The sequence below is a fragment of the Cynocephalus volans genome, chromosome 8 (assembly GCF_027409185.1).
Source record: "Cynocephalus volans isolate mCynVol1 chromosome 8, mCynVol1.pri, whole genome shotgun sequence".
Classification (NCBI taxonomy): domain Eukaryota; kingdom Metazoa; phylum Chordata; class Mammalia; order Dermoptera; family Cynocephalidae; genus Cynocephalus; species Cynocephalus volans.
In genome coordinates this window covers 923,494-950,125 of record NC_084467.1, presented here as the reverse complement: position 1 = coordinate 950,125, position 26,632 = coordinate 923,494, and the positions used below count along the sequence as shown (strand labels likewise).

At 57.3% G+C, this 26,632-nt stretch overlaps 1 protein-coding gene across 1 annotated transcript in view; it reads left to right on the top strand.

Moving 5' to 3' along the window:
* CFAP74 (cilia and flagella associated protein 74) overlaps positions 1-26,632 on the top strand; it is a 70,669-nt gene that overhangs the window by 4,085 nt on the left and 39,952 nt on the right. Inside the window, exons 2-10 of the mRNA XM_063104296.1 lie at positions 1,696-1,763; positions 2,930-2,999; positions 3,132-3,278; positions 4,526-4,624; positions 5,667-5,771; positions 10,677-10,850; positions 11,377-11,487; positions 11,882-11,984; positions 12,400-12,557. Coding sequence (XP_062960366.1) covers positions 1,697-1,763; positions 2,930-2,999; positions 3,132-3,278; positions 4,526-4,624; positions 5,667-5,771; positions 10,677-10,850; positions 11,377-11,487; positions 11,882-11,984; positions 12,400-12,557 — 1,034 coding nt within the window. The 5' untranslated portion in view covers position 1,696. The remainder of the gene's footprint in view (positions 1-1,695; positions 1,764-2,929; positions 3,000-3,131; positions 3,279-4,525; positions 4,625-5,666; positions 5,772-10,676; positions 10,851-11,376; positions 11,488-11,881; positions 11,985-12,399; positions 12,558-26,632) is intronic.

Below are 26,632 nucleotides of genomic sequence, written 5' to 3'. Positions count from 1 at the left end.
GTGGGAGGAATGTTGTTGGTATTTTACAAGATGCCTTAAAGTTCTGCCTCTTAGGACTTTAGTGCATGATTGTTTCTTTGTAGCTTTTTAAAAAGATAAACTACTGGCATTAATTTGTTAATAACTTATCATAGGAACGTTATTAGGCATTGAAAATATTTTTCAGTGAATTGTTCAGAAGTAATTACAAAATTAAGCAATGAAAAACAAACTCCTGTACAACTTTAGCATTTCCTGCATAATGTCAACATTTACGTACACTTCACCTGGAATTACTCATTAATGTGAAATTGTGTACATTCTCAACATAAAATATATGTTTCTATAATATGTGCATTGACATATAAGCATTTAACATCGACTCTTTTGTATATTAATCGTGATACAGGCATAATGTGATAAATAGGCATTAAAACCAATTACGTATTTAAGGTATAGTAGAAAATAAATAGAAATCAGACATCAAATTTAGTTTTCACAAGAAAGATTAAGGTATTAAAGAGCTTAAGTCTTTAACATTGCTTCTTAAGTGGAAGTCTTTCATTTCAACCCACCGACACATAAGACCCAGCAGCAATAGCTCTACACAGGCAAGATCCTGACTTTCCAAAATGAAAACCAGAGTGTAATAAATATCCTGAAATTCTTTAAGAATCATTTTTACGCAGCAGCTGAGGGTGTGTGCGTGTTCTACTGAGATAACATTAACATGCAATGGAACACACAGATCTCAAGTGCTCGCTTGGACGAGTTTTGACAGTGTGCTCCCGTGTAACCACCGCCCAGAAGAAGGTACAGCACGTTTCTGTGCCCTCCAAGTTCCCTCCTCGCCCACCTCCAACCCAGAGACCACCATCTGGTTCTGTCAGCATCAGTTCGTCTCACCTGTGTTTGAACTTCATGTGTCCTCTGTGTCTGGCTTCCTTTACTTAACATAATGCTCTTGAGATTTATCCGTGTTGTTGTATGTGTCAGTGTGTCTTTCTTTTTTATTGCTGAGTATTATTCTGCTACATGGCTGTACTAGCAGGTATTTAACCACTCTCATACTGATGGACATTTAAGTCGTTTCCAGTTGGGGGCATTATGAATAAGGCTGCTATGAACAGTTTCACATAAGTTTTTTGTGGACATATTTTTGTTTCTTTTGGGTAAATACCTTGGAGTAGGATTGCGGGGTCATATGGCAAGCATATGTTTATAAGAAACTGCCCAGCAGTATTCCAGAGTACTATCTTGCACTCCTACCAGCAATGTGCATGAGTGCCAGTCATTCCACATCCCTGCCAACACTTAGTGTTAGCGGCATTTTTTATTTTAGCATTCTAATCAGTGTATAGTAGTATGTTGTGGTTTAAATTTGTGTTTTCCTGTTGACACAAGATTTTGCATGCTTGTTGGCCATTTATATATCTTTTTTTCCTATATCTATTTTAAATATGTTTACGTTTTTAAATTAGAGTTTAAACTTTATATTGTTGATATTTGGGAGCTCTTTATATATTCCGGATATGAAGCCTTTGTCAGATAGACATGCTGCAAATATTTTTTCCTAGTCTGTAGCTTAATGTCTATTCATAAGATAAATTGGTAATTCTTATGAAGTCCATTTTTTTATATTTGTGATAAAAATCTATGATTTTGTTGATCTATATTTTGTAGTGCCTTTTTTTGTAGCTAATTTCTGTTTCCCAGGATGGAAGAAGCTGCCAGCCTTTTCCCTGAGGAGGAGCTTTTGGACACTGCAGCCCTTTTGGAAGATGGTAAGAAAGCTCCTTTCACAAATAACACAAATTTCAGCAACAAGAAAGACAACTGATGGGCTTCATAGTTGCTCTCTCGTTCCCTTTTTTCCCCAGGGATACTATCTCGTTTAAATTCGAATTTTTTCTCAAAGGGGGAGCTTATATTATTGTCTTTAGTTGAAAGAAAGATAAATTGTGGCTGAGAATTTTGAAAGGGGCCGACCACAGTCTTCTAGTCTCCAACATCTCTGCTGAGGAATCTGATGCCATTTTTACCCCAGTCCTTTGCATGTGACCTATTTTTGTTTTCTTTTCTTGGAAGCTTTTAGATTTTTTTTTTTTTTCCCAAATCTCTGATGATGTGAAATTTTTCTGAAATGTGCCTTGATTTGGGGCACTGGGCACCGCCCCACCTGCCCTGTCTGTGGCTCACTCTCTAGGTGCGTGGCGTGGAGCACCTGGCACCTGTCATGAGCATTCCGGCTTCTGCCATCGCGTGGCCTTGTTTCATCCCCCGCCTCTCCTCTGCTGTTCTCATTGTGACTGTGGATTCGTGGCTTTTGAAATTCCTTTTCAGTCATTTTTACTGAGATTTAAGGAAGGAGTGGAAATAAAGTAGTTGAACTTGCCGTGTTTGGCTGGGAGTCCACGGTGATTTTCTATGACAGTGATTCTCAAACTTTTTTGTCTGAGAACCCCTTCACATTCTTAAAAATTACTGAAGACCCAAAGAGCTTTTGTTTATGTCAGTTATATCTTTCAATACTTACTGTATTAAAACTTAAAGCTGAAATTTTATTTATGTTTTCATTTACAATAGCAGTGATGAACCTTTTATAGGTAGTAGAGTCGGGTCCAGCAGAAGACAGCCAGACCCCCGTACCTGCCCCTGCATCAGCGGTGGTGGCAGCTCAAGTCCCGCAGCCTGTGGGGACGCCACTGTGCACTCGCAAGACGAGGGTGGAAAAGGCAAAGTGTTAGCATTCTTATGAAGACAGTTGTGACTTTGTAGACCCCTGAAAGAGTCTTGGGGACCCCAGGGTTCTCCAGGCCATGCTTTGAGACCCACCGCTCTCAGACCCCTTGTCGCCCATGAAGTCTGAGCTTATCAAGATCTATCTTAAGAATTTAGACTGAGTGTTCGATCTGCTTCTTGATTTCCTAATTCTTGCCTTGATTTCTAGAAAGAAACAAATTAGAGGATCCAGAGTCTGAGGCTGAGGCTCTTTCTCAGGCTGCCCCTGGATGCTGCCGGTAACTGGCCCGGGTGGGCAGCGCCTCGTGTCCCCCAGAGGGGCGTGCGCTCGCAGGGTGGGTCCCGAGGGCCGCGCCGCGTGCTGGTGTGTGGGTGGTGTGGGCGGCAGCGGGTGTCCTTCCTCCTTTAAGTTCAGTGAAAGAACAGGCCACCGGTGCTGGCCACACGAAGAGGGAGGCAGCCGCTGGAGACAGAGCGCGGCCGTCCCACCCGCGGGAGAGCCTGGGCTTCCTGGATAAGATGCGCGAAGACAAAGAGCTTTTCATTCAGAAGACAAGGTGTGCACGGCCTGCCTGGGGGGACAGCTCCTCCTGCATCCTGGGAGTGCCACGTAGGCTTGTGGCAGGGCAGGTCCTCCTGCCATCTCCTTGAGAGTCCCTCTGGGGGGTCCTGCCAGGGTATCCTCAGGTGAAGCTCAGAAAACCCCTCTGGGAGGTCAAGCTTCCCGAAAACTGCGGGAGCTCCCGGGTCCACCCAAACCACGATGGCCACCTGACTCCTGCGTGGCACGGGCTGTGCGCCTGGGGCGGGCGAGGCCCTGGCGGCAGCGAGAGGGTGGCATCCTGCCCACGGGGGCCCTGTCTGTGTGGGTTTGTGCTCGGGTCCGACGCCCCCTGTTCTTCATCCGGGGTGGTCAGCAGCGCTGCTCGTGCGCCCCATACACTGAGGAAGACATTTAAACACAGAAAAGCTGCAAACACACAGTGCGCTGTCACCTGCACACCACCCAGCGACACTCCAGGCTGGCCGCTGGCTGTGATTTCTTTATCTGTGTGTGTTATAGCTACGTTTTTTGTTGTTGTTTTTTGGCTTTGTTTTGCTTTGTTCCTGAATTATTTGGGAGCAACTGCAGACGCGATACTTCACTCCTAAGTATTTCAGCGTCTCCTAAAACATAGAAACCTCCTCTGCATGAGCCCGGCACCATTGCCTCCCCTGAAAATGAGTGTTTCCCTCTCGCCATCCGACAGCAGCCCATGGACGTTTCTCTGTGTCCTCCAGACGTCTTCTGGAGCCAGAGCTCTGGGCGTGTTCTAGTGTTTTTAACTGAGGTGCACGTCACATGGCGCGAGCCGGCGTTTGAACCAGGATTCTGCACACGGAGCCACTGGTCCGGGCCTGTGTGGTCTGTTCTAGAACACTGATGAGCAGCTGCGGCCACTGCCTTTTCTGTGGCCCCCATACCTCTCATGGTGTGCCCCTCGTGTGCCCGAGCTCGCTGATTTATGCAGATCTATGTTAGCTCTCAGTTCCTGCGCCAACTTTGTCTACCGAGAGCATGTCACCTTTGGGTGGAGGCCACACAGCTGGCCCCTGTGGGCCAGGGTATTCAACAAACAGATGAACAAGACCCTGCTCATGTCACTTGGCTGGGCTGGAGGGACCTTTGGCAAGGAGGATGTACCCACAGGCCTGGGCGAGGGGAGAGCTGGGGGCCTGACCCTGCCCTGCTGGTCCCCCTGGCCCTTCAGAGGCCGGCTGGAATCAGGAAACCCTTATCCAGATTCTCGCTTTCACACTCCAGAGGGGAGCTGCGCTCTTGCCGCCAGAGGATGGACCTCATCCGCAGACAGCAGGAGCACGTGGCGGCCGAGATCGCCGTGGAGAGAGAGGCCAGCAACACGTAGGTCATCCCGCAGGGCCAGGAGGGTGGCACTGGGAGGAGACGTGGGCAGGCGATGACACACGGGTTGCCATAGGACTGCAGAGGTTCATTCATTCACTCAAAGGCATGTGTTAAGCACCACCTGTATTCAGGCACGTGAGGAAGCAGATAGCCGCACTCCAGACAACACACAAAAACACAGATACGAGCACCGCAAGGACTACAGAGCTGTCAAAGGACAGGTCACTGTGAGGCAAGGGCTGGTGGCTTTGAGGCCCGCAAAAATTGCATCAGGACCACTTTTGCCTTGAGCAACAGGGAGGGCTCAGGACATTGGAAACACCAGTGTTCACTGACAGGCACCAGCTCCCCGGAGCCTGTGATGTCCGTGTGCAGCACCTCAGGGTGACAGGGATAGGGTCTAGTGACCTGAGGAGGGCCCCAGTGGGAAGGTCCTGGCTGCTAACTCCTGGAGCTGTCGCATGCAGCCAGGAGAGAGAAGAACGCCGTGGCTGGGATTGGGATCAGAGACCAGGTCCCACTGGCCATGCGAGAGGGCGGATCCTGGTGGCTAGGGCCGGGGTCCTGAGGGTCGAGGGGTAGACGAGGCTGGAGCCCAGGCAGCTCACACAGTCACAGCCTCGCAAGGCCTGGAGCCCAGGCCCTGCCACCATGATGGACGCTGCTCCACTGTAAGGTTTTTTAACCGGCCTGATTCCGTGGAGAATAGCAGAGGATCGCCAGACCTGACTGGCTGCTCAAAGCCCACTTCCCAGCACCATGCGTGTGCAGGGGTTCTGATCCGCACTGTCCACACGGCCAGGTTCCCTGGTCGGGGTCGCTCAGTGCTGTTCTTACAGACAAGGCCCTGCCCTCCCGGCTCCTCCAGGGAGGCCTCACCAAGACTGTGTAATGATTACATCTCGGGGTATAATGGGGCTGGAACCAGCTGGATGACGCCCTGGGAGAGACAGGTGACCGTGGTGGGAAGACCCCAGGCTGGGCCTCGCTGCCTCTCGGTGTGACCCAGGCCCGTCCTGTTCCCTGTCGCTGTGCTCAGGGCAGCTGTGGGCCGTCTGCAGGCCACATCCAGACGCCTGATCATGGAGCTGGGGAACGAGAAAGACCTGCAGTCGAAAGTCACGGCCGTGCTGAAGGAGAGCGAGTAAGTCAGGCATGGAGCCAGGCACGTCGCAGAGCCCCTGGGGCTCGTCCCATGTGAAGGTGAAGAGTCAGGTCTGAGTGGGTTTTGCACTTGACTTCCAAGCTGCCTAAAGATGGAAAGGCAGCTTGTAAAATGAGATAGTGAGAAGTACGTGTTCATATTTTAAGTGTTTTCAGTTTCTCCGCGTTCGCCTACATTCTCAGCAACTGGGAAGTCAGTTTCTTTTCCCTCATTTCCCGTTCTTTGTGCTTCCATGGAGCAAGCGGCACGGTTGTGTTTTCCTCTGTGGCTCTGGCGGCTGGCTGGCTGGCGCGGGGATCCAAACCCCTGACCCTGCTGTTATAGCGGCAGCGTCCAGCCGGCGGGGCCAACCAGCCAGCCCCCGCCACGCCGCTTCATGACGTGCTTCTCAGCCTCTGGAGAAGCATCCACCAGGAGAGAAAGACATAGCTGCGTTGCGCTACATATTTGCTGCTCAGAGTCTGGGCTGCGGACGTCGGCGTTGTCCCTGGCCAGTGTGACTAAGCAGGAGCTCTGCCTGGGGTATCGGCAGCTCACAGAGGGTAGGGAGGACTCGGCCCACACTGGGAAGGACCCTCCAAGCCACACAGACCTGCGACCCCCGGGGGCTGCTGCCCCAGTGGTACCGATCGGGGGTGAGCTTTCCAGCCTGTGCAGGCCAGGGGGACACATGGAGACTGGGAGCAGGCACTGCCCGCCCTGCCCAGAAGAGCGAGGTGGCGGCTCCGCCTGTGCTGCATCTGCCATCCTGCAACCAAACGCACAAGTCACTGCTCCCACCGTGGGGGAGGACCTCCCAGGTCCTGGAGGAAATGGTGTCAAAATGGGGCTGACATGGGTGCCCCTGCTGTAGGCTGGGCATTCAGCAGCGGCAGTGGACAGGCCAGCCTTAGAGGGGAAGGGCCGTGTCACTCAACCCACGCAGAGCCCTCGTCTCTGTGCCACAGCCCTCAAGCCAACGCTGGCGGCAGGGGCGAGGCTGGCTGATGTCCACACGCGACATTATCTGGTCCATCTCACTGATGAGAGCCTTCTCTGTAGAGGGGGCCCTTCTGGGGGCATTCTCATGGGACCCTAATTCCTCACTCTATGTCCACTCTGAGATGTCCACTCTGAGATGTCCAGCCACTCGACTCTTCCCTATGTCATGCTGCTGACCTCGAGGCCTCTTCCCAGGCCTCTGGCCAGCAGCCAAGCTGTCAGCCACTGCCTGGGCATTTGTGCAGAGCTCCCCAGCTCCCCTTCCAGGCAGTGGGAGCGCCAGATGCACACTCCTGAAATTCCTCCCCTGGCGGTGCCCGCCACTCTGCTGCATGGGCTGTGTTGCTGCAGGAGTCCACGTCTGCCAGAGTCCACCTGCCGGGCAGAAGCTTCTGTAGACCAGGCTCACGAGTAATGGGCACCTCCTGATGAGGCCCCGAGAGAGGGCCGTGCTGCAGGAGGGGGGGCCGCCTGCTCACACAGCACCCCCACACTGTCGCCGTCAGTACTGTGCACTGGAGCCACCTGAGCCATTCAACACACAGTGACTGAGCACCTGCTGTGTCTGTCCCAGGCACTCAGGACTCTTCCATGAATAAGCAAATAGGGCGCCCTGTGCCACCTCATTTTTGTGGTGGTGGCGGCAGGCAGGGGGCAGCCCGGGCCCTGTGACTGCCACGTTCCTACTCCAAGCTCAGTGCAGAGGAGAGGAGGACAGCTGTGGACAGGAGCAGGCCGGCCCGGGAACAGCACCCGGGGGTGCCTCACATCCCAGCCTGCCTCGTGGGGTCCCGTGAGGGGCCCCTCTCTAACTGCATCTGTCTCCTATCAGCACAGTCACAAGTCACCACAAACTCCATGGCCCGACACAACACAGATGCACCATCCTCCAGTTCTGGAGGTCAGAAGCCCGAGGCGGGTCTCACGGGGCCAGCGTCCGTCTCGCTGCGGCCCCCCTCCGTCTTCCTGGCCTGCTTCCATCGCTGTCCCTCCCCGACTGACCACACTGGCTGTTCAGCTATCGTGCGACTTTAGTGGGACCTCCACCTGCTTCAGTGCCGAGGACCCCAAGATCAATTAGCCACTGCCCCAAATCCCTCTGCCCATCCACGCCGCGACTCGGTGACCTGCCACCCATCGTGGTCCGGCCATGTCTCCAAATGCTTGGATTCCTTCTTCCACAGGATTCCAAGGGATTTCTGGTGCCTCAGCTTTGTCCAGGTTCCCTCACCCAGCCGAGCAGACAATTGGGACTCCTCCGAGTGCTCGGGTGAGCTGGGCAGAAGCCCACAGCCACATGTCCGTCCCCGGCTGCAGTCAGGCTCTGTCCTCTCTGGCCTGGCAACCTTAGAATTCATCCCGCCCGCACATCCACACCCGTACGCGGCAGCTGTGCGCCTCCGGGGGGCCTCCTCCTCTCAGGTCACAGCCTGCTGGCCAGCGGGGCAGGGGGAGCTGCTGCCGATGTCAACAGTCAGACGGATTTGGGGGTTCTGGTTCTCAGATGTGTCCAAATCCACTCAAACGTCCTCAAATGTCTCAGAATCCCAATCTTTCCCAGTCAGCGTCTGCTCTGGTTTGAACGTACGTGTCCCTCCAAGATCCATATGCTCGAACTTAGCCCCCAGGGTGATGGGACTAAGAGGCGGGGTCTTTGGGAGGAATCAGAGCCCTCGTGAAGGTCTGAGGCAGCAAGTTTGTCCCCTTTTGCCCATGCATCCTTCTGCCATGTGGGGACACCTAGACAGTGCCATCCATGAGGAAGGGGCCTCACCAGACACAGAACCTGTGGCACATGATCTCAGACTTCCCGGCCCCCAGAACTGTGAGACAGTAAATTTCTGTTGTTTATAAATTACCCAGCCTCTGGTATTTTGCTGTAGCAGCAGGAAGGGACTAAGACACGTCCTGCCTTTTAACGTAGGGACCCTGCAAGCTGTTAACTCAAATTGCCACTCGGCCACTTGAGAGAAAGATCACAGAATGGGAGAAGCAATATTCAATTAATAATGGCCGAGACCCTTCCAGAACTGATGAGAGCGTGACTCCTGAGATGAAAGGGCTGCGGAGTCACGGGCAGGATGAGCAGACACGATCCCACATGGGGCTGTGCCAGGAGGTGCACTGACCCAGGAGAGACAAGGACGCCTATGCTCAAGAGGCCAGCAGGTGCCACCAGTCCCAGGAGCCCTGACATGACCCACTACCATGAGAAAAGGAGCCGTTACTTAAAATGCCCAACAAAAAACACAGTACGCCCGATTTTTAAAATAAGGTGGTGTGACCTCAGTGCCAGAACCAAGAGGACAGCACAAGAAAGGAAATGCATGAACCAACCCCACTTAGGCAGTAGATGGAAAAGTCATAAATGAAGCATTAAAAATCAGAATCTAGCCGAGTGGTACACACACACACTGGGCCAAGCTGGGGTTTGCATCTTAGGAACCCCAAAAAAGGCTTAACGTGAGAAGTCTTGACATTACACACAGAAGGAGAAAAGCTGCATGAGCATCTCGATTCAATGCATGTTTGTGATTTTTTTTTTTTTTTTTTTTTCGTGACCGGCACTCAGCCAGTGAGTGCACTGGTCATTCTTATATAGGATCCGAACCCGCGGCGGGAGCGTCGCCGCGCTCCCAGCGCAGCACTCTACCGAGTGCGCCACGGGCTCGGCCCATGTTTGTGATTTTTTAAAGATGTTAAGGGGACCACTGCCACGGGGTCTTGCAGTGGAAAAGGAGATTGGGCTCAACTCCATATTCGTAATTTTTTTAAAAAACTTTTAACAAAGTGGGAATTGGAGGAATTTTTCTTTTCCAAAGATGACCGGTAAGGGGATCTTAACCCTTGATTTGATGTTGTCAGCACCACATTCTCCCGAGTGAGCCACGGGCTGGCCCCTGGAATTGTAGGAAATTTTAACCTGATTAAGAGTGTCTACTAAAAACGCACAGCAAACGCCATGCTGCATGAGTTTGAGGCGCCTGCTTTGCTGTCGGAAGGGAGGCCGGGTGCCGCTGGAACTCTGCCATCCGACATCGTTGGACCGGTTCTGACCCGATGTGGCCAGCTCTGGCCTGAATGTGTGTCTGCCAGGAGGAGCGGTCGTCACATCACCCTGACCGGCAAGCATGTCAGCTCTTCAGCTGGTAGAAATCCTCACCTCGCTGTTGTAAAAAAAAAAAGGACACTGGCGGGAGTACCTGAAGATGGTCTCTGCATCCCAGGGAGGAACGGGCTCGGCCTAAACCCTCTTGCTGCAACATGGACTCAGCCACCAGAAGATTAGCAGGAAACTTCCTGCATGGTGTTGGGCACCCACACTCATTGATCCAAGAACGGATTCGCCCAAGACTGGAGGTTGGGCAGGTCCCTCGTCGTCTAGCCAAGAGCCAGACATGGCCCTGGACAGAGCTGGCTGCCACCGTGCTCCGGAGCCCCCACCCCAAGCACATCTGAAGTCTGCGTGGGGGGTGGTCTTTGGTGGCTCCAGCGACCCTCCTGCCCAGCAGAAGACGGGCACGTCATCTCTTTCCAAATGCTTTCCCCAGGCCAGGCAGGGGGCCCACCACGGTCAACTGACCCAGCCCTCAGGCCAGGTGAGTGCCACGGGCCTGCAGGAAGTGTAGGGCCAGGCTCTCGCCCAGGTTGGACTCCATGGGATAGTGATTTTCCTAAGGCTGGAGGCAGGGAGGGCTGGGGGACCTCAGTCTCTGGGCAACTTTGGGCCAAGAGGGCTCCTTGGAGAAGGGAACAGCCCCTCAGTGGTGTCCACATCCGCCTGGAGTGTCTGTCAAACTTTGGTGCCCGACCCCCCACGTCCCAGGATGGATGCTGCGTGGAGGGCCCCCTCCGGCCTCTAGCACCTTGGCCGCCATAAACAAGAAGCCTCTTGCTTGCCAGGAGCGCCATGTGGCACATTGAGATGAAGGAGAGGCAGTTCGAGGCCTTGCGGAAGGCTGTCCAGGAGGAGAGGGAGGCCGCGGGGAGGCGCCTCCAGGTTCACGCTGCGGATCTCCTGCGCCAGGAGCAGGAGGCCATGGGGAAGGCAGAGCGGAACCGGCTGCTGAGGATCCGGTAGGGGCGCCAGCCCTCCCTGAAACGCCCCTGGCCTTGGGGTCACCCCAGCCACTAGAGCCCCACATTCTTTTCTCCCTCTTCCCTGCCAGGCTGACCTCTGGGCTCCACCCGCCTGTCGTGGCACCCCTGGGGCCACCTCTGTCATGAGTCTCCCAGGCAGGGCGGGCACCCCAGCCGCCTACCAGGCTGGTCCCCAAGCATTTCACTGGCGACCCGACCCAGCCCTCCCCAACCCTGCAGAGCGCCTCCTCCTTGGGGCCTCAGCCCCCCAGGCTCGCCCTGCCCACCTGGCCTCCCAGGGCCCTCCTGACTGCTCCCCACCCCGTGCCATGGCCAGCCTGGGCCGGACCTCTCCTTCGGCGCCCCCCTTGGCACCAGAGCCTGGAGCGTCTAATCTAACATGCGTCTGCCCGCGGTGGCCTCTGTGACCCCCGGTCCTTGCTCCGGCGCTCCCCGCAGGGCCTGGCGAGCAGAGTTCGCACGGTGACACTGTGTCTCTGTTTCTCACTGCCTGTCACTGCAGGAAATCCTTGCACATCCAGAGGGAGCACGGACTCAGGCACCAGAAGCTGGTGGAGGACGCCCAGAGGAACCACAAGGTCGCGGTGACCTTCCTGAGGGCGTCCCTGGGAAGGTAGGGCTCTCTCCGAGGATCCCTCTTCCTCCCTGTGCCTTGAGGAGAAACTTGACCATGGGGGTCACTTGCTTTTATTTTGAAATGCCCTGATTTTATTGTTAAATCACCGCCTTATCATCCAAAGCCAGTAAACCTGTATCTTTAGCTCTGAGATGCTGCTCGTTTTCACAAGAGGACCGTGAGGTGCGACGAGTCTGGAGAAGCGAGCTGCCCACACGTGTCCTTGTCACTCGGCTCGCAGCCGCCGGGCCTTTCCATTTACCTCTCGTGCTGTCTCTTTAGTCACATCCTTGGTGGAGACGACCAGCCCCAAGGCCCCTGCAGCTCTGTAATCACAGGTCACGACCGCGTCACCCACGGACACCCTGGTTAAAAATGTGCCTTCTTCCAGAATCCGACGGCAGGAGAAGAAGGCGGAGATGGTGTCCCGGGAGCACCTGCAGAGGCGCATGGACGCGGTGCTGGCGCTGAAGGGCAGCATCACCGCGAGCCGGGTGGGTGCCGTGCCTGGTCCCTGCCTCCTGGCATTGTCCTGCCGGGGTGTCCGTCCTCCGGGGCCCCACTCGCCCGCTCAGTCGCTCCCTGGAGGCCACGTCTTGCCCACGGGTCTGTGCTGGCACCCAAGCCCAGCAGGAGCCTGGTCTTGTGGGAGGAGCAGCGACACTCCAGGAGGCACTCAGGGCCGGGTGGTGCGGGGAAGGGCGGGGGACAGCACCCACCAAGGCTCAGAGTCGAGCGGGCGCGAAGAGCAGCTGCAGGCGGGGCTGCCGGGGGGTCCACAGGCGCCTGGACTGCTTTACGGGCACCTATTCAGAGGACAGCTCGTGCGCGTGCGTGTGCGTGCGTGCGTGTGCGCGTGTGTGTGCTCACCTGGGCTAATGCTGTCTCCTCGGTGTTCTCTTTCGCCAGGAAACGCTGCGGAAATTCCAGGCGTGGGGCCAGGCCCGGGCAGAGCTGGCCGCGCACAAGGCCCAGGCTGAGAAGGAGCTGATCCTGGCACAGGGTGGTGACGCCTTCAGGCACCTTTTCCACCAGCAACGGCGCCAGGAGCTGGAGGCCCAGAGGCGGTGAGGGCTGGCGGAGGGAGTGGGAGAACCTGGGGCTCGCAGTCAGCACAGCACGTCCCAGCTGAGGGCAGGCTGGGGGACGCGGACTGGGCTCCAGCCTCCTGCTCTGCCGGAGTCACCCTGGCCAGCCTCCCCTGCTGCCGAGCCCCTCCCTCCACACCCTGCCTGGTGACATCTCCTGCCCCCTCCAAGGGACCTTGGTGGAGCTGGGACACTCCTGTGCTCGCTCCCTCTGTCTCAAAACCTCCTGGTGCGGCAGCCTCAGCTTGGGCCCTCTGGCCACACTCCTGCCCCCTGGGGTCTGCCTGGGGCTTGCCCTACATGCTGTCCTCTGGCTTCCCCCCCGCCCCAGCCTCCCCACACTGGCACTTGTTGCTACTTTCTTGGTCCCCCCCACCCACTGTCGGAGTGGGCTTCCTGAGATGCAAACCCCCAATCCAGGGCTTCTAACGAGACCCCCCCCACCTGCCTTATTGCTGTCCTATCCCAGACACGCACACAGCACTCTGGTAACTTCCACGTTCCCTGAAGCTGCCCGCATCCTGGAGGCCTGCTCCTTCCTCCCCCATCCCACCCTCACCGGTCAACACTTAGGATCCACCCAAGCGTGGCATCCAGGCCCTACACCAGGGGCAGCATCATGGAGCCCTGAGTGTGTCCCCAACCACAGTCATCACAGTTTTGCCCACCTACTTGCCTGCACACTTTAGTGAGGGTTCCTCTGTCTAGCTACGTGTCCCTTAGCCTGGCAGGCCTGCCACATATGAAGGAAGGGAGGCATGGGTGGATGGATGGATGGATGGGCGGGTGAGAGGATGGATGGGTGGGTGAGTGGATGGAGGGGTGGGTGGGTGAGTGGATGGATGGGTGGGTGGGTGAGTGGATGGATGGATGGGTGGGTGGGTGAGTGGATGGGTGGGTGGGTGAGTGGACGGGTGGGCGGGTGAGTGGCTGGATGGGTGGGTGGGTGAGTGGCTGGATGGGTGGGTGGGTGAGTGGATGGATGGATGGGTGGGTGGGTGAGTGGATGGATGGGTGGATGGGTGGAAGGATGGGTGGATGGGTGGATGGGTGGATGGGTGGGTGGGTGGGTGGGTGGGTGAGGGGATGGATGGATGGGTGGGTGGGTGGGTGGGTGAGTGGATGGATGGATGGGTGGATGGATGGATGGATGGGTGGGTGGGTGAGTGGACGGATGGGTGGGTGGGTGGGTGGGTGAGTGGATGGATGGATGGGTAGGTGGATGGATGGATGGGTGGGTGGGTGAGTGGATGGGTGGGCGGGTGAGTGGATGGGTGGGCGGGTGAGTGGATGGATGGATGGGTGGATGGATGGGTGGGTGAGTGGATGGTTGGGTGGGTGAGTGGATGGTTGGTTGCATGGATGGATGGATGGGTGGATGGTTGGATGGATGGAAGGATGGGTGGGTGAGTGGATGGTTGGGTGCATGGATGCATGGATGGATAGATGGGTGGATGGTTGGATGGATGGATGGGTGGGTGGGTGAGTGGATGGATGGGTGGATGGGTGGAAGGATGGGTGGATGGGTGGATGAGTAGATGGTTGGATGGATGGGTTGATGGGTGGGTGGGTGGATGGATGGGTTGGTAGGTGGATGGATGGGTGGGTGGATGGATGGATGGATGGGTGAGTGGATGGATGGGTGGATGGGTGGATGGGTGGATCGATGGGTGGATGGGTGGGTGGATGGGTGGGTAGATGGGTGGATGAATGGATGGATGGGTGAGTGGATGGATGGGTTGATGTGTCGATGTGTGGGTGGATGAGTGGGTGGATGGGTGGGTGGGTTGGTGAGTGGATGGTTGGATGGATGGGTGGATGGATGGGTGGGTGGGTGGTTGGATGGATGGGTGGATGGATGGGTGGGTGGGTGGTTGGATGGATGGGTGGGTGAGTGGATGGTTGGATGGATGGGTGGATCGATAGGTGGGTGGAAGAATGGGTGGGTGGATGGATGGATGGGTGGGTGGGTGAGTGGATGGATGGGTGGATGGGTGGGTGGGTGGGTGGATGGATGCATGGATGGATGGATGGGTGGATGGGTGGATGGTTGGATCGATGGAAGGATGGATCGAAGGGTGGGTGACTGGATGGATGGATGGATGGGTGGGTTAGTGGATGGATGGATGGATGGGTGGGGGGTAGAATGGGTAGGTGGGTGGATGGATGGCTGGATGGGTGGGTGGGTGGATAGGTGGGTGGGTGGATGGATGGCTGGATGGGTGGGTGGGTGGATAGGTGGGTGGGGGGATGGATGGGTGGGTGGGTGGATGGGTGGGTGGGTGAATGGATGGATGGATGGGTGGGTGAGTGGATGGATGGGTGGGTGGATGGGTGGATGGGTGGGTGGATGGGGTGGGTGGGTGGATGGATGGGTGGGTGGGTGGATGGATGGATGAGTGGGTGGATGGGTGGATGGGTGGGTGGGTGGGTGGATGGGTGGATGGGTGGGTGGGTGGGTGAGTGGATGGATGGGTGCGTGGGTGGGTGACTGGATGGATGGATGGGTAGGTGGGTGGGTGGGTGAGTGGGTGGGTGGATGGATGGATGGATGGGTGGGTGGATGGATAGATGGGTGGGCGGACGGGTGGGTGGGTGAGTGGATGGATGGATGGGTGGGTGGGTGGATGGATGGATGAGTGGGTGGATGGGTGGGTGGGTGGGTGGATGGATGGGTGGGTGGGTGAGTGGATGGATGGGTGCGTGGGTGGGTGACTGGATGGATGGATGGGTAGGTGGGTGGGTGGGTGAGTGGGTGGGTGGAAGGATGGATGGATGGGTGGGTGGATGGATAGATGGGTGGGCGGACGGGTGGGTGGGTGAGTGGATGGATGGATGGGTGGGTGGATGGGTGGGTGAGTGGATGGTTGGGTGCATGGATGCATGGATGGATGGATGGGTGGATGGTTGGATAGATGGAAGGATGGGTGGGTGAGTGGAAGGTTGGGTGCATGGATGCATAGATGGATGGATGGGTGGATGGTTGGATGGATGGATGGGTGGGTGGGTGAGTGGGTGGATGGGTGGAAGGAATGGGTGGATGGGTGGATGGGTGGGTGAGTAGATGGTTGGATGGATGGGTGGATGGATGGGTGGGTGGGTGGTTGGATGGATGGGTGGGTGAGTGGATGGTTGGATGGGTGGATCGATAGGTGGGTGGAAGAATGGGTGGGTGGGTGGATGGATCGGTGGGTGGGTGGATTGATCGGTGGGTGGGTGGATGGATGGGTGGGTGGGTGGATGGATGGATTGTTGGGTGAGTGGGTGGATGGGTGGATGGGTGGGTGAGTGGATGCTTGGGTGGATGGGTGGATGGGTGGGTGAGTGGATGGATGGGTGGATGGGTGGGTGGGTGGATGGATGCATGGATGGATGGATGGGTGGATGGATGGATGGATGCGTGGATGGTTGGATGGATGGAAGGATAGATGGATGGGTGGGTGAGTGGATGGGTGGATGGATGGGTGGATGGATGGGTGGGTGGAAGAATGGGTGGGTGGGTGGATGGATGGTTGGGTGGGTGGGTGGCTGGGTGGGTGGGTGGATGAATGCACGGATGGGTGGATGGGTGGATGGGTGGATGGGTTGATGATTGGATGGATGGAAGGATGGATGGATGGGTGGGTGAGTGGATGGGTGGATGGATGGATGGATGGGTGAGTGGGTGGATGGGTGGGTCGGTGAGTGGATGTGTGGATGGGTGGGTGAGTGCATGGATGGGTGGGTGAGTGGATGGATGGTTGGGTGAGTGGATGGTTGGATGGGTGGGTGGATGGGGTGGATGGGTGTATGGATGGGTGGGTGGGTGGATGGATGGGTGGGTGGGTGAGTGGATGGATGGGTGGATGGGTGAATGGGTGGATGGTTTCATGCATGGGTGGGTGGAAGAATGGGTGGGTGGGTGGATGGGTGGGTGGGTGGAAGAATGGGTGGGTGGGTGGATGGGTGGATGGGTGGGTGAGTGGATGCATGGGTGGATGGGTGGATGGTGAGTGGGTGGATGGATGCATGGATGGATGGATGGGTGGATGGATGGATGGATGGATGGGTTAGTGGATGGATGGATGGATGGGTGGGGGGAAGGATGGGTGGGTGGGTGGATGGATGGGTGGGTGGATGGGTGGATGGGTGAGTGAGTGGCTGGATGGGTGGATGGGGGGGGAGTGGATGTTTGGATGGATGGGTGGGTGGGTGGGTGGATGGGTGGGTGAGTGGATGGATGGGTGGATGGGTGAGTGAGTGGATGGATGGGTGGATGGGTGGATGGATGGATGGGTGGGTGGATGGATGGATGAGTGGGTGAGTGGATGGTTGGATGGGTGGGTGAGTGGATGGATGGGTGGATGGGTGGATGGGTGGGTGGGTGAATGGGTGGGTGAGTGGATGATTGGGTGGATGGGTGAGTGGGTGGGTGGATGGATGCATGGATGGATGGATGGATCGGTGGATGGATGGATGGGTGGTGGGAAGAATGTGTGGGTGGGTGGATGGATAGGTGGGTGTGTGGGTGAGTGGGTGGATGGATGGATGGGTGGGTGGGTGAGTGGATGGATGGGTGGGTGAGTGGATGGATGGGTGGGTGGGTGGGTGAGTGGATGGTTGGATGGCTGGGTGGATGGGTGGATGGGTGGGTGAGTGGATGGATGGGGTGGATGGGTGTATGGATGGGTGGGTGGGTGGATGGGTGGATGGGTGGATGGGTGGATGGGTGGGTGGATAGGTGGGTGGAAGGGTGGATTGGTGGGTGGGTGGATGAGTGGATGGATGGAAGGGTAGGTGGGTGGGTGGGTGAGTGGATGATGGATGGGTGGATGGATGGATGGGTGGGTGGGTGAGTGGATGGGTGGGCGGGTGAGTGGATGGGTGGGTGGGTGAGTGGATGGATGGATGGGTGGGTGGGTGGATGGTTGGATGGATGGATGGATGGGTGGGTGAGTGGATGGATGGGTGGGTGGGTGGATGGATGGGTTGGTGGGTGGATGGATGGGTGGGTGGATGGGTGGATGGATGGGTGGGTGGTTGGATGGATGTGTGAGTGGGTGGGTGAGTGGATGGATGGGTGGGTGGGTGGATGGATGGGTTGGTGGGTGGATGGATGGGTTGGTGGGTGGATGGATGGGTGGGTGGATGGGTGGATGGATGGGTGAGTGGATGGATGGGTGGATGGTTGGATGGGTGGATGGATGGGTGAGTGGAAGGATGGGTGGATGGGTGGGTGGTTGGATGGATGTGTGAGTGGGTGGGTGAGTGGATGGATGGGTGGGTGGGTGGATGGATGGGTTGGTGGGTGGATGGATGGGTGGGTGGATGGGTGGATGGATGGGTGAGTGGATGGATGGGTGGATGGGTGGATGGGTGGATGGATGGGTGGATGGGTGGAAGGATGGGTGGATGGGTGGGTGGATCGGTGGGTGGATGCGTGGACGAATGGATGGATGGGTGAGTGGATGGATGGGTGGATGTGTAGATGTGTGGGTGGATGAGTGGGTGGATGGGTGGGTGGGTTGGTGAGTGGATGATTGGATGGATGGGTGGATGGATGGGTGGGTGGGTGGATGGATGGGTGGGTGAGTGGATAGATCGCTGGGTGAGTGGATGGATGGATTGGTGGATGGGTGGGTGGATGGACTGGTGGGTGAGTGGGTGGATGGGTGGATGGGTGGGTGAGTGGATGTATGGGTGGATGGGTGGGTGGGTGGATGGATGCATGGATGGATGGATGGGTGGATTGATGGATTGATGGGTGGATGGTTGGATGGATGGAAGGATGGATGGATGGGTGGGTGAGTGGATGGGTGGATGGATGGATGGATGGATGGGTAGGGGGGTGAGTGGATGGTCGTATGGATGGGTTGAGGGATGGGTGGGTGGATGGATGGGTGGGTGGGTGGATGGATGGATGGGTGGGTGGGTGGGTGGATGGGTGGGTGGGTGGATGGATGAGTGGATGGATGGGTGTGTGGGTGGGTGGATGTTTGTATGGATGGGTGGGTGGAAGAATGGTTGGGTGGGTGGATGCATGGGTGGGTGGGTGCGTAGATCGGTGGATGGGTGGGTGAGTGGATCGATGAGCGGATGGGTGGATGGGTGGATGGATGGATGTGTGGGTGAGTGGATGGGTGGATGGATGGATGGATGGGTGGATGGATGGATGGATGGGTGGGTGGGTGGGTGGGTTAGTTGATGGATGGATGGATGGGTGGGGGGAAGAATGGGTGGGTGGGTGGATGGATGGCTGGATGGGTGGGTGGGTGGGTGGATGGGTGGGTGGGTGGGTGAGTGGATGGGTGGATGGGTAGATGGGTGTGTGGATAGGTGGGTGGAAGGGTGGATGAATGGGTGGGTGGGTGGGTGGATGTGTGGATGAATGGATGGATGGGTGGGTGGGCGAGTGGATGGATGGGTGGGTGAGTGTATGTTTGGATGGTTGGGTGAGTGGATGGTTGGATGGTTGGGTGGATGGGTGGATGGGTGGGTGAGTGGATGGATGGGGTGGATGGGTGTATGGATGGGTGGGTGGGTGGATGGATGGATGGGTGGGTGAGTGGATGGATGGGTGGATGGGTAGATGGGTGGATGGGTGGGTGGATAGGTGGGTGAAAGGGTGGAAGGATGGGTGGATGGGTGGATGGGTGGGTGAGTAAATGGTTGGATGGATGGGTGGATGGATAGGTGAGTGGATGGATGGGTGGATGGATGGGTGGGTGGGTGGATGGATGGGTGGGTGGATGGGTGGATGAATGGGTGAGTGGATGGATGGGTGGATGTGTAGATGTGTGGGGGGATGAGTGGGTGGATGGGTGGGTGGGTGGTGAGTGGATGGTTGGATGGATGGGTGGATGGATGGGTGGGTGGGTGGGTGGATGGATGGGTGGGTGAGTGGACGGTTGGATGCATTGGTGGATCGATAGGTGGGTGGAAGAATGGGTGGGTGGATGGATGGGTGGGTGGTTGGGTGAGTGGATGGATGGGTGGATGGGTGGGTGGGTGGATGGGTGGATGGTTGGATGGTTGGATGGATGGAAGGATGGATCGATGGGTGGGTGAGTGGATGGGTGGATGGATGGATGGATGGATGGGTGGGTGGGTGGGTTAGTAGATGGATGGATGGATGGGTGGGTTAGTGGATGGATGGATGGATGGGTGGGGGGAAGAATGGGTGGGTGGGTGGATGGATGGCTGGATGGGTCGGTGGGTGGGTGAGTGGATGGATGGGGTGGATGGGTGTATGGATGGGTGGGTGGGTGGATGGGTGGGTGGGTGGATGGTTGGGTGGGTGAATGGATGGATGCATGGGTGGGTGAGTGGATGGATGGATCGTTGGGTGAGTGGATGGATGGATGGGTGGGTGGATGGGTGGATGGGTGGGTGAGTGGATGGGTGTATGGATGAGTGGGTGGGTGGAAGAATGGATGGGTGGGTGAGTGGGTGGATGGGTGGGTGGGTGGGTGGATGGGTGGGTGGGTGGGTGGATATGTGGGTGGAAGGGTGGATGGGTGGGTGGGTGGGTGAGTGGATGGATGGGTGCGTGTGTGGGTGAGTGGATGGATGGATGGGTAGGTGGGTGGGTGGGTGAGTGGGTGGGTGGATGGATGGATGGATGGGTGGGTGGATGGATGGATGGGTGGGCGGGTGAGTGGATGGGTGGGCGGGTGAGAGGATGGGTGGGTGGGTGAGTGGATGGATGGATGGGTGGGTGGATGGGTGGGTGAGTGGATGGTTGGGTGCATGGATGCATGGATGGATGGATGGGTGGATGGTTCGATGGATGGAAGGATGGGTGTGTGAGTGGATGGTTGGGTGCATGGATGCATGGATGGATGGATGGGTGGATGGTTGGATGGATGGATGGGTGGGTGGGTGAGTGGGTGGATGGGTGGAAGGATGGGTGGATGGGTGGATGGGTGGGTGAGTAGATGGTTGGATGGATGGGTGGATGGGTGGGTGGGTGGTTGGATGGACGTGTGAGTGGGTGGGTGAGTGGATGGATGGGTGGATGGATGGGTGGGTGGGTGGATGGATGGGTGGGTGGGTGGATGGATGGGTGGGTGAGTGGATGAATGGGTGGATGGGTGAGTGGGTGGGTGGATGGATTCATGGATTGATGGATGGATCGGTGGATGGATGGATGCTGATGGGAAGAATGGGTGGGTGGTGGATGGATAGGTGGGTGGGTGGGTGAGTGGGTGGATGGATGGCTAGGTGGATGGGTGGATGGGTGGGTGAGTGGATGGATGGGGTGGATAGGTGTATGGATGGGTTGGTGGGTGGATGGATGGATGGGTGGGTGAGTGGGTGGATGGGTGGATGGGTGGATGGGTGGTGGATAGGTGGGTGGAAGGGTGGATTGGTGGGTGTGTGGGTGAGTGGATGGATGGATGGGTAGGTGGGTGGGTGGGTGAGTGGATGGATGGATGGGTGTATGGATGGATGGTTGGGTGGGTGAGTGGATGGATGGGCGGGTGAGTGGATGGGTGGGTGCGTGAGTGGATGGATGGATGGGTGGGTGGATGGGCGGGTGAGTGGATGGTTGGGTGCATGGATCCATGAATGGATGGATGGGTGGATGGTTGGATGGATGGAAGGATGGGTGGGTGAGTGGATGGTTGGGTGCATGGATGCATGGACGGATGGATGGGTGGATGGTTGGATAGATGGACGGGTGGGTGGGTGAGTGGATGGATGGGTGGATGGGTGGAAGGATGGGTGGATGGGTGGATGGGTGGGTGAGTAGATGGTTGGATGGATGGGTGGATGGATGGGTGGGTGGTTGGATGGATGTGTGAGTGGGTGGGTGAGTGGATGGATGGGTGGGTGGGTGGATGGATGGGTGGGTGGATTCGTGGATGGATGGGTGAGTGGATGGATGGGTGGATGGGTGGATGGGTGGATGGATGGTTGGATGGGTGGGTGGATGGGTGGGTGGATGGGTGGATGAATGGATGGATGGGTGAGTGGATGGATAGGTGGATGTGTAGATGTGTGGGTGGATGAGTGGGTGGATGGGTGGGTGGGTTCGGGAGTGGATGGTTGGATGGATGGGAGGATGGATGGGTGGATGGATGGGTGGGTGGGTGGTTGGATGGATGGGTGGGTGAAGGGATGGTTGGATGGATGGGTGGATCGATAGGTGGGTGGAAGAATGGGTGGGTGGTTGGATGGATCGGTGGGTGGGTGGATGGATGGATGGGTGGGTGGGTGGATGGATGGATTGGTGGGTGAGTGGGTGGATGGGTGAATAGGTGCGTTGGTGGATGCTTGGGTGGTTGGGTGGATGGGTGGGTGAGTGGATGGATGGGTGGATGGGTGGGTGGGTGGATGCATGGGTGGATGGCTGGGTGAGTGGATGCATGGGTGGATGGGTGGGTGAGTGGATGCATGGGTGGATAGGTGGATGGGTGGGTGGGTGGATGGGTGGGTGGGTGAATGGGTGGGTGAGTGGATGAATGGGTGGATGGGTGAGTGGGTGGGTGGATGGATGCATGGATGGATGGATGGATCGGTGGATGGATGGATGGGTGGTGGGAAGAATGGGTGGGTGGGTGGATGGATAGGTGGGTGGGTGGGTGAGTGGGTGGATGGATGGCTAGGTGGATGGGTGGATGGATGGGTGAGTGGATGGATGGGGTGGATGGGTATATGGATGGGTTGGTGGGTGGATGGATGGATGGGTGGGTTAGTGGGCGGGTGGGTTGATGGGTGGATGGGTTGGTGGATAGGTGGGTGGAAGGGTGGATTGGTGGGTGGGTGGGTGAGTGGATGGATGGATGGGTAGGTGGGTGGGTGGGTGAGTGGATGGATGGATGGGTGGATGGATGGATGGGTGGGTGGGTGAGTGGATGGGTGGGCGGGTGAGTGGATGCGTGGGTGGGTGAGTGGATGGATGGATGGGTGGGTGGGTGGTCGGGTGAGTGGATGGTTGGGCGCATGGATGCATGAATGTTTGGATGGGTGGATGGTTGGATGGATGGAAGGATGGGTGGGTGAGTGGATGGTTGGGTGCATGGATGCATGGATGGATGGATGGGTGGATGGTTGGATAGATGGACGGGTGGGTGGGTGAGTGGATGGATGGGTGGATGGGTGGAAGGATGGGTGGATGGGTGGATGGGTGGGTGAGTAGATGGTTGGATGGATGGGTGGATGGATGGGTTGGTGGGTGGATGGATGGGTGGGTGGATGGGTGGATGGATGGGTGAGTGGATGGATGGGTGGATTGGTGGATGGATGGGTGGATGGGTGGATGGATGGGTGGATGGGTGGGTGGCTAGGTGGGTGGATGCGTGGACGAATGGATTGATGGGTGAGTGGATGGATGGGTGGATGTGTCGATGTGTGGGTGGATGAGTGGGTGGATGGGTGGGTGGGTTGGTGAGTGGATGGTTGGATGGATGGGTGGATGGATGGGTGGGTGGGTGGATGGATGGGTGGGTGAGTGGATAGATCGGTGGGTGAGTGGATGGATGGATGGATGGGTGGGTGGTTGGATAGATTGGTGGGTGAGTGGGTGGATGGGTGGATGGGTCGGTGAGTGGGTGGATGGGTGGATGGGTGGGTGAGTGGATGCATTGGTGGGTGAGTGGATGGATGAGTGGATGGGTGGATGGGTGGGTGAGTGGATGGATGGGTGGGTGGGTGGATGGATGCATGGATGGATGGATGGGTGGATGGATGGATGGATGGGTGGATGGTTGGATGGATGGATGGATGGATGGGTGGGGTGGTGAGTGGATGGTTGGATGGATGGGTTGAGGGATGGGTGGGTGGAAGAATGGGTGGGTGGGTGGATGGATGGGTGCGTGGGTGGATGGATGGGTGGGTGGGTGGATGGATGGGTGGGTGAGTGGATGTATGAGTGGATGGATGGGTGTGTGGGTGGGTGGATGTTTGGATGGATGGGTGGGTGGAAGAATGGTTGGGTGGGTGGATGGGTGGGTGGGTTGGTGGATGGGTGGATGGGTGGGTGAGTGGATGGATGAGTGGATGGGTGGATGGTTGGATGGATGGAAGGATGGATGGATGGGTGCATGAGTGGATGGGTGGATGGATGGATGGATGGGTGGGTGGGTGGGTGAGGTGATGGATGGATGGATGGGTGCGGAGAAGAATGTTTGGGTGGGTGGATGGATGGCTGCATGGGTGTGTGGGTGGGTGGGCGGATGGGTGGGTGCGTGCGTGAGTGGATGTGTGGATGGGTAGATGGGTGTGTGGATAGATGGGTGGAAGGGTGGATGAATGGGTGGGTGGGTGGATGGATGGGTGGATGAATGGATGGATGCATGGGTGGGCGAGTGGATGGATGGGTGGGTGAGTGGATGGATGGGTGGATGGGTAGATGGGTGGATGGGTGGGTGGATAGGTGGGTGGAAGGGTGGGTTGGTGGGTGGGTGGGTGAGTGGATGGTTGGATGGATGGGTGGGTGGAAGAATGGGTGGGTGGGTGGATGGGTGGATGGGTGGGTGGGTGGAAGAATCGGTGGGTGGGTGTATGGGTGGATGGGTGGGTGAGTGGATGCATTGGTGGATGGGTGGATGGTGAGTGGGTGGATGGATGGGTTAGTGGATGATGGATGGATGGGTGGATGGTTGCATGTATGGATGGATGGGTGGATGGATGGAAGTTTGGATGGATGGAAGGATAGATGGATGGGTGGTTGAGAGGATGGGTGGATGAATGGATGGATGGATGAATGGATGTATGGATGGATGGATGGGTTAGTGGATGGATGGATGGATGGGTGGGGGGAAGGATGGGTCGGTGGGTGGATTGATGGGTGGGTGGATGGGTGGATGGGTGGGTGAGTGGATGGATGGGTGGATGGGTGGGGGGCAGTGGATGGTTGGATGGATGGGTGGGTGGGTGGATGGATGGGTGGATGGGTGGGTGGATGGACGGGTGGATGGGTGGGTGGATGGATGGATGGGTGGGTGAGTGGATGGATGGTTGGATGGGTGGGTGGGTGGGTGGATGAGTGCGTGAGTGGATGGATGGCTGGATGGGTGGGTGAGTGGATGAATGGGTGGATGGGTGAGTGGGTGGGTGGATGGATGCATGGATGGATGGATGGGTGGATGGATGGATGGGTGGGTGAGTGGATGGATGGGTGGATGGGTGATGGGTGTATCGGTGGGTGGATAGGTGGGTGGAAGGGTGGATTGGTGGGTGGGTGGGTGGGTGGATGGCTGGGTGGGGAGAGGATGGTTGGATGGATGGGTGGATCGATAGGTGGGTGGAAAGATGGGTGCTTGGGTGGATGGATGGTTGGATGGGTGGATGGATGGATGGGTGGGTGGGTGGATGGATGGGTGGGTGAGTGGATGGATGAGTGGATGGATGGGTGGGTGGGTGGATGGATGGGTGGGTGGGTGGGTGGATGGTTGGATCGATGGGTGGGTGGAAGAATGTGTGGGTGGTTGGGTGGATGGGTGGGTGGGTGGGTGGGTGGATGGGTGGAAGGATGGATGGATGGGTGGGTGAGTGGATGGGTGGATGGATTGATGGATGAATGGGTGAGTGGGTTAGTGGATGGATGGATGGATGGGTGGGGGGAAGAATGGGTGTTTGGGTGGATGGATGGCTGGATGGGTGGGTGGGTGGGTGGGTGGGTGGGTGGGTGAGTGGATGGGTAGATGGGAGGGTGGATAGGTGGGTGGAAGGGTGGATGAATGGATGGATGGGTGGGTGGGTGAGTGGATGGAAGGGTGGGTGAGTGGATGGATGGCTGGGTGAGTGGATGGTTGGATGGTTGGGTGGATGGGTGGATGGGTGGGTGAGTGGATGGATGGGGTGGATGGGTTATGGATGGGTGGGTGGGTGTATGGATGGATGGGTGGGTGAGTGGATGGATGGGTGGATGGGTGGATGGGTGGGTGAGTCGATGCATGGGTGGATGGGTGGGCGGGTGGAATAATGGGTGGGTGGGTGGATGGGTGGATGGGTGGGTGGGTGGAAGAATGGGTGGGTTGGTGGATGGGTGGATGGGTGGGTGAGTTGATGCATGGGTGGATGGCTGGGTGAGTGAATGCATGGGTGGATGGGTGGGTGAGTGGATGCATGGGTGGATGGGTGGATGTGCGGGTGAGTGGATGAATGGGTGGATTGGTGGATGGTGAGTGGGTGGATGGATGGGTTAGTGGATGGATGGATGGATAGGTGGATGGATGCATGGATGGATGGATGGGTGGATGGATGGACGGTTGGATGGATGGAAGGATGGATGGATGGGTGGTTGAGTGGATGGGTGCATGGGTGGATGAATGGATGGATGGATGAATGGATGGATGGATGGATGGATGGGTTATTGGATGGATGGATGTATGGGTCGGAAGAAGGATGGGTGGGTGGGTGGATGGATGGGTGGGTGGATGGATGGGTGGGTGGATGGGTGGATGGGTGCGTGAGTGGATGGATGGGTGGATGGGTGGGGGGGAGTGGATCGTTGGATGGATGGGTGGGTGGGTGGGTGGATGGGTGGATGGGTGGGTGAGTGGATGGATGGGTGGATGGGTGGATGGATGGATGGGTGGGTGGATGGATGGATGAGTGGGTGAGTGGATGGATGGTTGGATGGGTGGATGGGTGGGTGGATGAGTCGGTGAGTGGATGGATGGGTGGATGGGTGGGTGAGTGGATGAATGGGTGGATGGGTGAGTGGGTGGGTGGATGGATGCATGGATGGATAAATGGGTGGATGGATGGATGGGTGGATGGATGGATTGGTGGGGGGAAGAATGGGTTTGTGGGTGGATAGATGGGTGGATGTATGAGTGGGTGAGTGGATGGATGAATGAATGGGTGAGTGGATGGATGGGTGGATGGGTGGATGGGTGGGTGGGTGGATGGGTGGGTGAGTGGATGAATGGGTGGATGGGTGAGTGTGTGGGTGGATGGATGCATGGATGGATGGATGGATGGGTGGATGGATGGATGGGTGGTGGGAAGAATGGGTGGGTGGGTGGATGGATAGGTGGGTGGGTGGGTGAGTGGGTGTATGGATGGATGGGTGGATGGATGGATGGGTGGATGGATGGGTGGGTGGGTGGGTGGATGGATGG